The sequence below is a fragment of the Phytophthora infestans genome, genomic scaffold, assembly GCF_000142945.1.
Source record: "Phytophthora infestans T30-4 supercont1.21 genomic scaffold, whole genome shotgun sequence".
In the NCBI taxonomy this organism is placed as follows: Eukaryota; Oomycota; class Peronosporomycetes; order Peronosporales; family Peronosporaceae; genus Phytophthora; species Phytophthora infestans.
The window spans coordinates 1,244,003-1,254,582 of NW_003303738.1; the positions used below are offsets into that span (position 1 = coordinate 1,244,003).

The window sequence follows — 10,580 nt, forward strand, 5'->3', positions numbered from 1 at the left end:
CTTTGGTAGATTCGCTGAGTTGATTGAGACGGTTTTCTTCATCGAGTGCATTTGGGTGGCCTCGACCACTCTGCAAGCGTTGGGGTTAGTGGAAGCAGTGTATTGAACGCTGTTCGGCAGGTCACTCGCGAGACCAGAAGATATGTCTGCTGTGGCTTGTTAATGATGTTATTCTTCGATTTCCAGTCAACTACCAGCATAGAGTGCAACGTTTCTCCCTGCACTTTGTAGATGGTGGAGCCGACTGCACACACGAACGGAAACTGTTGGATTTTCACTGAAATATGACGGCGCTCGCCGCTCGGAGCTGGTGGAAGTGCGATCCGGCATTTTGAAAACGGCTCGGTTGTGGAAAACACAGGAAAAAGCTCTGAGTCCAGCTCTGGCCGAAAAGAGAGCTCTCGTGGTCGAGGTGGGCGAAGCATGACATAGTTTGGTGGGTGGCTTGGCATATGTATGATTGACCCAGTTACACCATCTCGCACAGGGCGGAAAGTAGTCGCTGGTGGGAATTGAATGTACTCAAGCGATTCGAGGGTACCATTGGCGACGCCCTTGGCCGTCCCCACATTTCGAGTGATCTGGATTGGCATTCCGTCAATGACATCGAGGAGCGGCGCCTTGCGGCCGAACCGACTGTCCGGTTGTCCAAGTACGTACCCAACGTCGTGGTGACTCAAGTTGTTCAGAGCGCCTTTGAAGTTGGCTACAATGCGCAATGAAAATACGTCTGGTGGAAACTGGCTGGTTGTTATGGCGATGAATGCGCTGTAAATTGCTGCCAGGTCTACACCAAGCTCCAAAGCATCACTGTCATTGATACTAAGTATGAATCGCACTTTGTATTATCGTGCTCGCGCTCGTGCTCGCCCATGATTCCTGCCAAGTCGACACCAAGCTCCAGAACATCACTGTCATTCATACCAAGTAAGGACCGCCCTTTGTAGTCTCGTTCTCTCCTCTCTCTTTGTTCTCATCACACTTTACTTTTCCGCTTTCTGTCGCTCTCACACATGTATACTTTTAGAAATTTCTGTCCATGTTACTTTTAGAAATAGATCAGTACTTTTAGAATTAGATCAGCTTCAAACTGCGAACCCCGGACGGAACGGCCGGTACGCCAATAAAATGCTGTGATTTGTCATGTAATCGAGAGTGTTCTGCTTTATTGTTTTAGGACGCGAAAGCTACTTCCACCCGAGACCTTTTACAAAGCTCACATAAGTCGGAAGCAACTTCCTTTTCCGCACAAATGATGGGCTGTGCAGGATTAAAAAGAGGTATTCGTGAGTTTGTTTTCTCAAAGTTTCATGCGATAGTTACACGTATGAATAAATTGCGCAGACAACTGCGAAAATTTGTTATTTACAGCTAAACGATGAAGTAGTGCTTCTATTCAGTGGAATGAACGATTAAAGTTATAGAAAGAAGCTTTTAATTTGTAGGTTTGTCATAACGCTTACCAGGCTAAGTTGTGAATGGTAAATTTAGAGAGAATTTGCACCACTGTTTTCTATCCAACATGACATTGAGTAGCTTTACCAGGTTAAAGTGATTTTTGTACTAATTAAAAAAGCCGGTAAACTCGCATTAGCTGAATAAATGCCTCATTTAAAACTCGGGACTCAAAAAAAGAAAAGAAAACTTAGTGGCACCAAGTCTCCTTTTTAATTTACCAAGCTGGTCACCAACTTGGTGCCCGTCCTATTCATTCCGCATCAGCTCTGTGTATCCGTGCGAAGTGCATGACTTCAAGGTACTAACCCAGATGTAAAGACCATCTCCACGCCTTTGTGGGTCAAGTTCCTTGCCAACTGCTGTAGACGGTTGTTGTACTTTTACAGGCATAAACAAATGTTTTCCGGGATTGCGAAAGTTCAACTAAAAAAAAGCTTTTATATTAATAATTCTTGATTGCGACTACAGTCCCCCTGAATAGCTTGCTCCTCATATACCCCTTTATATCGGATCATTTAGATGAAGGTACCTTGGACAAATCACAAGATCGCTGTGATTTGCCTATGAAAATGTATCAGACGACCTCTACGCTTATTGACGGGGACTTCTTTAGTAGACTACTAATATAAACAGCGCATTATAGAGTTCCTTTGGCAGCACAGGCGCCATTCTATGCGGCCACAATTTCTACTTTCAGTATTAGAAACTAGACTTCTTTCATTCTGGCCAGGTTTAGTGAAGAGGGCGAACGCAGGACTCAGTTTTATCATAACACCAACGTGCACCCAAGCGCTCATAATGAAAACGGAAATCAGACACCTACGTACATGTACATGTATCATCTTTTACGTTGCAGCTACAGTATTTCATACCGTATGCTTCAAAGTGCGATTTATAATGTAGAAGTATGCACAAGCTCGCCGAGATGTGTTCAGCTCACATCTCCGCATTGTGCTGTCGGCATCATCGTATTAATAGCGTGGTGCAAGTTTTGAAAGGTGGTGCCACCACTCTTTTGTTTTTCATGGTACTTAAACCGATCCGAACGCTACAGCCAGCCGTGTATTATAGATCCGGGCTCTTAAGGTCAGTTATCTTTTTGTGGTCATTGCTCGCAAGAAAAGTATACCAATGGGGCATCAGCCTGGTCAGTCTGATCCAGATGGCTAACCTTTTGATCTCCCACTGGCTGTTTTGCCGTTGGTCAAATTTACACAAGCTGCTGAAGCTGTAAGCTTAACGAAATTAATGGAAAACTCATGTAAAGAGCGTTGAACATGAATACGAGTACCCACCATAGGGGTACTTGAGCGTTTAATTGGGCCGTCCATGTTCGATGTAAAGGTTGCTTGCCATCGAAGTCCCTGAAGCTTTACCATTTTTATCATCTTACAGTCTGTAACTCACAAGTTGCGAATTCCACATCACAAAGGCTTTGATCGACAAAACACAGATTGTAGATAACAAATATCTGACGTATGTCTTTCAAGACCAGGTATGCACGACCGGATCTGTACACGTATCAGCTATTTGCACGGAGTGTAAAGGGAGGCGTTGTGTTCAACGTGAGAGGGTTAGGATGTGCTCTCTACAGTGGTCTCTTTGGTTGTTCGAAGCAATCGCATTCGGCCACTCGACCTCGTTCATTCTCAAATTTTCCTCATCTTGATTTTTGCTGTTCGCGTTTGGATAAACAACATGGTCTCTCCATTCAAGTGTCTGTTGGCTTCAGCCCTCGTTGTATCATGTGTCGACGCACACGGCTGGCTGTCCAAGCCGGAGGCAACGTTTAGCAATGAAGCAGGGGATAAAACACAGTTCATTGCCACGATCGAGGCTTCATCTTCGGGATTTAAAGGCACTTTTAACACCGCGCCGAAGGAAAACGTGGCCTCTTTCACTAAGGCTTTCGACGCCAGCACGTACAAGTCTCTGAAGGCATTCATCGATGACAAGGCCAAGATCACCGTTTCGGGTGCTACACTCACATGCGGTAATGCTGAACCGGACGCCACTGCGCAGCCCCTACCAGCTAAGTTGGAGTGGTATCACTCCGAGTCCGAAGGCTTCACGGCTTCCCACGAAGGTCCATGTGAGGCCTGGTGCGACAACGAGCGCGTGTTCCACGATGAGAACTGCGCAGCCCACTTTACTACTGCACCCGCTGTAATGCCCTATGAGAAGAGGAAGTGTGCGGGTGCTAGTAAGCTTACCTTCTTCTGGATGGCCATGCACGGACCGACGTGGCAGGTGTACGTGAACTGTGCCACGCTAAGTGGAGGCTCGGGTGGTGGCGCTGCAACGCAGTCATCTGGTAGCTCAGCTACTACCACCGACTCTTCGTCTGCTGGATCCCCGGCGGCACAGACTCCGCCATCCGGTGGCTCACCGTCCACTCCCACTACGGATTCTTCCTCTGCTGATACTCCGTCTGTCACACCAGCTCCAGCGTCGGGTGGGTCCCCGTCGACCCCCAACACTCCGCCATCAAACACAACGCCGTCCACTTCGACGACGTCAGCTCCTTCAACGCCCATCACAGACGAGTCGGACTGTGGCTCATACGATGTAGCGGGTAGCGATGAAGACTGTGGTTCGTACGATGTTGCTGGTGGAAGTGCCGATGAGGGCCAAGACACGAAGCAAACGAGCACAGGCGGTAACACTTACCAACAGGGTTCAACTACCACTGGTGGCAACACGTACCAGCAGGGCTCCACGAACACTGGTGGTAACTCGAACCAATGGTCGAACACTGGAGGTAACACAAATCAGTGGTCGAACAATGGTGGGAACTCAAACCAATGGACGAACACCGGCACGGGGTCTCAGCAGAATCCGTATCAGGGCACCGGCACGGGTTCGCAGAACAGTTTCGACTTCAACACATTCCAGGGCACGCCGAATGCTGGTACAGTGGCGCCGCAGTATATGTAGATGTCGGTTCCCTTTTTTGCGTAAGTGTAGCGTATAATACTTGTCTGAGAATGAGCAATAAACAGTTTTTTGTGTACCAATTTGCTCTACATTACTCTTATCATCTCAACGTCATGTTCGTCGCAATACTACTACTGATATTGCAGAAATATTTTCATAAAATTAAATTAAAATTTCTGATAGTAGTATGAGAGCGAAAATGCGTGATTCATATTAATACCGTGGAACCCTTCCCCGTACATGTGACATTATAAAATCCAGATTTTCACATATTTATATAGTTAAATTTAAAATAAATACTAAATATTATCCAGCTATTGCACAAGTATTACTACAACGTTAATTAAAAAAAAATTGCCTAAAAATCTGTCGGGGGCTGGGGGGGGGATGGCATCGGTTCAATGCGGTCGATGAAAAGATACACAGACTAAAAAACGGAGCGCATATGCACTAAAGTGCGATATTTATCTCCTCCATTCAACAGCATGTACTGTAGCAAGTGCAATATCTCGCATATTGAGGTGCCTTATATTATATTATAGTCCTTATCGATCTGTACACCGTTCACTCTTGTTAGTCGTGCTTCGAATTAGTCATGAATCGTAATTATATGAGAAACTATGGTACACTAATCATGTATAGTCGTGCAATAATATTAATCGTGCCCAGCTCGCGGCGCCAGCCATCCCCCGACAAGTTGCCGTTGGACATCGACAGCCACAACTTATGAGAGTGCTCACTTTCCGAATTAGGATGAACGACACAGAGACACGACTGCAGCATGCTGTCGGGGTAAAAGGTTGGGGTCGCTGTGTAGCTTGGATGGAGGGCAACGCTGTCGAGGATGGAGAGAAGGGTCTCGACGGTCGTAGGGTCGATTAGTTCCCGTCCCTCTTCCAGGCCACCGACCGCCGCGTCAACCTTAACAAGGCGCGAGACTGGAGCGCAAAGCGTTCAGTCCTTCAAGCTGCGCTGGACGACGGCCAGCAGCGCATGTATGCCAGGACGGCGAGCGGCAGAAGACACCAGTTTACGCACAAGGCTCTGGTCGGTCGTGGGCGCAGGCTCGATGGACACTGGGCCTGGCTCTATCCGCTGTTACTTGCAGAGTTTGAGCGGTTCGATGAGCGAGTTTAAAGCTTTCTTTCCGGCTCTTGATGGACATGGCAATGACCACGATCGAAGAAAGAAACCACGCTGCATACAACTCCGGGTACGGCTTTAGTGAAAAGAAGCTCTGTACACTGACCACGCCTCGACGAATCCAGGATCTCACCGACCGGCAAAATTTTGTGTACCGAAAGTTGAAAGGGAAGAAGCAGGTTAGTGACAAAAAGATTGCACAAATCAACCAGTCTATAGCGTCACACCTTGGTATGCTGAAACGCGAATTTGATGACGGCCGGCTTGACCCTGACCAGCAGTACAACATAGATGAATCACATTTTGTCATAGATCTGGATTACGGTAAGACATTGGACTTCCGCGGTGCCGACGGCGCAAAAACCGTGGTATTGTATCAGGTACCACATATTGCAATTTGTTACCCAAATACTTTTTTCTGCGCCAATTTAGTCTACTGATAAATATTAACTTATGTGAGTACGTCGAGAAGGAGTTACAAAGCGCGGATGATTGAAGGAAAGTCGAGACGCCATTCTGAAGCTAATAATCAACAATGTCAAATCAAGCTACCCTATCCAAGGCCTATCGGACACTGCTAAAATAGTTGCATACCGCTCGTCGCCCAGAGCCTTTATCAACAACAAACTGATGTAGGAGTGGCTATAGGACGCCGGCTTCTGGGGTCCATCAGGGCCTTTGGGCAAGAGCGTGTGCTGTGGATGGACAGATCAAGTGGACACGCAGGTGATGACGCTGTGTCACTTGGAAAGGAGCTCAAGACTTGCAGCCGCTTCTTCCCTCCTAACTCTACAGATTTCGCCCAGCCAGTCGACCGGTTCCCTATACAAAGGGTTAAAGTGCACTGGCGGCGGTTGTGTGAGGAAAGAAACATGGAAGCAATTCGGCGTGGCGATTGGATGCAGGGTGCCAAGTCGTCGGGGTCTCTTGCAAACCGAGGTAAAACGTTTTTCTAGATACTGCAGCAGAATGCGTCCGTCTAGTGAATGCAGAGATGGACAAGGAGGGAATTAGCTGGGCTAAGAAGTCGAGGCTGCTGTGCGGCTTAGACGTAGATAGTGATGGTAGTGGCAGGTTAGGCAGCTCAGCAAGCCTTTGCGAGAGATTGTAGAAACGTATCGTGCTGAGTTGGATAAAGGCTACGAAGAGTGCGCAGCATCGGCGACTGTTTAGCAGTCCCTAAAAAAGACAGTCGATTTCACCATAATTAGTCATGCCCCCTATATAGTCGTGCACCTAATTGAACTCTTTATAAAATGGCACAATTATATTTCACTAGATAGTCATCACCACATCGGAGATGCTTACTGCAACAGCCTCTTACATCGAGGAATGTGTATGATGCTCTATCTGTCGGAAAGTATTTAATCCACCACATGTGGCCGTTTATCCTGTGTGTACATGAACATTCACAAGAAATAGATTTTGTTTTGATGTTGATGATATTTTTTCTTTGACTTCTATTGTCAGATTTGTCATTTTGGTTGCCTTTTTTCTGGCAGGGACTGTGTTGATTTCTTGTTTTCATTGTTATTTTGGCTACTCAGTAAAACCTTAGGGGATTGAACCTGTTCACCGTAGTGATTGCTGCTATTATCGTTTTAGCTATACGAATTTGTAGAAGCTACTTCAGGAGAGCCTTTAATTTTAAGGATCAAAACCTGTTAGCTGTTTTGTTGGCTACTTCAGGAATTCTTTGAGGATACACCTGTTCACCGTATTGATCTTTAAATATTTTGTGGTAGAGTTTAGCTTTGTTCATTTCTTAACTGCCATTGTTTTGCTCTTTATCTGTGGAATGTTTTTCACAATGTGTGGTTTTGTTTTTGTTTTTCGTTGCTGAGGTGTTATAGAATTGCCTCTTAATTCTTGAAATGGTTAACAACTTGTAACAGAGGTTTGTTTTTATCGAGCGTGATGCCACGCTTAGGTAAGACTACAGCTAGTATAAGAGTTTTTCACGAGAGAATTCAAAGCAATGTGTCATTGCAACTAAGGAAATGTTATTCGTATGCTGAACTCAGCGTAGTACGTATTGGACATCTAGCGCGGGAGATGCTAGCGGAGGTCTACCACGCGTATGCCTCAAGCATAAATTATTATACTGCCAATATTGTTTGAAGTAGTAGTGGAGATAGTAATACTACAGTATGATATTATCGTGGGCGATATTACAGCCCGCATGCTCTGCTTATAGCAGGCCAATGCGTGAATTCTGCCCATGTGCTCCGCTTATAGCGGGCTCAATATGCAGTGCTTATCATCGTGGGCGCAATTACAACCCAAATGCACCGCTTATAGCGGGATCATTACGCAGTGCGTATGGTGCGAAGTCCAGAATGATTTTCCTCTAGCTCGATACCGCGAGGCAAACGTTTTGCCTACCGCGCGCAGCTCGTTGGCTGGAGTACTTAGAGGGCAACATGGCCTTGAAGTGCCGGTGGCACATGGTAGACTCCCGTGCGTCCTCTTGTCGGCGTCGAATTCATGCCCTGCTGAGACAGGTGGTTCTCTGCGTTTGCGCCGCCCTTATTGGTAGGAAGCGTTGGGCTTATAACCTGCTGAAGGGATGATTTGCGCAGAGCTGTTAGGGCAGTACAGTATGGAGTGAGGACAAAAGTAGAGTGGTCTAGGCGGCGACAGTGGAGAGAAAGTCTTGAGTGTAGAAGAAGAAAGATGCTTGTGTGGTGAAGATGGTAAAAGAAGAAGTGATGAATTAGAGAGTCTGGTCTCCACCAACCAGTCCAGTTATATATGATTTCTATATATGAAATAGCACAATTAAATTTCACTTGATAGTCATCATCACATCGGAGATGAGTTCTATTAAATCGTCTAGTGGGTACGTTTATGCGGCACTCAAGTGAACAACAGCGAGCCTCTTTTTTTCACTGAAAACTCCCCGTCTCAGCACAAAGTGACAACTTTTGATGAATGTCTTGTGTAGCCTATTTAAAAGCGCGGGTACGGTAGCTTGGAAATTTGAAGACCAGTACCGGGTAAGAAACGGATATCGTGGCAGGCGCTACAGAATCCATCGATACGTGCTGCACAAAAAATATCAAGCGGCCTGAAACATAAATCGCTGATCTTATTCAGGCGCAGCACTTACATGTTAGTGTCCATGCTACCGCCACAAAAGCTCGCCACTTCTGCACGATATGTAGTACTTAAGCTCTTTGTATTCATCAGCAAACAGTTTTTGCATGATTCTTCTGTAAAGAGTAAACATATTTGCTTGGAGGAATTAATTGTCTGAGGCTCTCTCTAGTATAGTCTCAATTTTTAATATTAATATACACTGCATTACTTGGGAAGTACTGCACAGTAGCTCCACGAAAATGCGGTAAGTACAGTAAGTTGACAAAGGGAACATATACATAATGAGCAGCGTCATCCATTGAGATGTAATCGTATCGAGCCGCGTAATCAATCAGCGGGAGTTCGCACAACGATCGCCACAGTGATTTAACCCTTCCAACACGGGAGCGTGCCCCCGACGATAATGCTTTCTTGTGCCCCACTTATCAGTTTGAATTTTCTCAAGCCTCCACTGAGCACCGATGTCCCGTTATTCAATGATGCTATTACTCCGGTTGGCCGTTTTGATCACTTTTGGGTTAAGTTGCGCTGTAGCCTTGGCCACCGACTCTAACAATGTGGTGAAATCTAATCCTACTATCAAGGACACTCAAGCCTTGCGATTTCTGCGTCGTTATGCTTTCGATGAGGAAGCTAACCGTGATAACGAGGATCAAGAGAGAGGTATCGGTGTCTCTAAACAGCTGGACGATGTGCTATTGAAGGCCGACGAGGTTATAGGAATATTGAAAAATGTTGTTAGAAAAGTTGGCGGTGCGCTCATCAAAAACTCCCGCGAGACCGACGAGTATTTACGTCTAACAAGGGCTGTATCCGGCAAGTATCCGACTGCAAAAGAGTTGAGCCTCTCTACATTGAGGCAGCTTAAAAAGATTGAAGCCGTGAGAAAGAAAGACATCGAAAAGGGTATCGATGTCAGCAAGGCAGCGACCGATGGCATACACAGGGATATTAAGCTCTTTGATGGGAATAAGAGGGTCCCTGACAAGTATATGGGGGCCCACGTGGGACGCGACCAGCAGCGTTTTACCGAAGCCGATACTCGGAGTCTGGTAGCCGGTGTGGTTACAAGGACAAACAAGAAAGGCGAGCAGGAAATTCTTCTGGTTTCGAGCTCGAAACCCACTAAGTATGAGTTTATGATATCGAAGGGGGTTGGGAAAAAGACGAGAGTGTTGAAATGGCAGCGCTGCGTGAGGTCATTGAAGAAGGAGGGGTACGTAGACCGCTCGTGGATATTGGGAGCAGTGACAATCTATACTAACTCGCGGTGATGCAGGTGAATGCAAACATTTTGCACGATCTGGGTACTTTTGAGCTCAAGGATGGAAAAGTTGCCAAGGCCTTCCTGATGAAAAGCGACACGATCTACGACGATTGGGCCGAGAGCATTCGTTATCGCTTATGGGTACGTGGTCCAAGGAGACTTTATCAGCTTAATCCGAACTAAGCGTATTACTGTATCCATTGATACTGAATCAGGTTTCGTACGATGACGCCATTAAGCTGCTGAAAAACCGCGAGCAGATGGTTGCGATGGTGAAAAAAGCCAAAGCCATGGCCAAGAAAGATTCCAACCCAAATTTCTCCTAATTCAAGCTAGACCTTGAATAAGTGGTTGGGCAGCTACAGAAAAGAGCTGGCGCAGAAAAACCTATACGAGCCACCAAGCGAACGCTGAAGAACCTAGCATAATTGGATGTCCATCCCATTTTTTTTTTACAAAAATGGGAAATCTCTTATGAAGAAATTTTGTGCAAAAAGAGTGTATATTAACAGCAATTGGGTGATACAATTGTTGAGATTACATACACACAACAGAAATCGCATTGCTAATAAAACGAAATGCTCGTGACAGAAATAAAAAAACTAAGGTTAATCCAATAGGGGTCGTCAATGTTATCAGCAGTTAGATAGATAAAAGTGATACATAAAGCTCG

At 45.9% G+C, this 10,580-nt stretch overlaps 2 protein-coding genes across 2 annotated transcripts; both read left to right on the top strand.

The window, feature by feature from the left end:
• Positions 1-3,156: 3,156 nt before the first annotated feature.
• On the top strand, positions 3,157-3,718 carry PITG_11951 (uncharacterized protein; the record flags this gene model as incomplete). Its single annotated transcript, XM_002901366.1, has 2 exons — positions 3,157-3,647; positions 3,709-3,718. The coding sequence occupies 2 exons, from the start codon at positions 3,157-3,159 to the stop codon at positions 3,716-3,718; spliced, it is 501 nt and encodes a 166-aa protein (XP_002901412.1).
• Positions 3,719-9,101: 5,383 nt separating this feature from the next.
• Positions 9,102-9,914, top strand: PITG_11952 (secreted RxLR effector peptide protein, putative; the record flags this gene model as incomplete). The annotated part of the gene is made up of 1 exon (XM_002901367.2): positions 9,102-9,914. The coding sequence occupies one exon, from the start codon at positions 9,102-9,104 to the stop codon at positions 9,912-9,914; it is 813 nt and encodes a 270-aa protein (XP_002901413.1).
• Between the last annotated feature and the right edge of the window lie 666 nt (positions 9,915-10,580).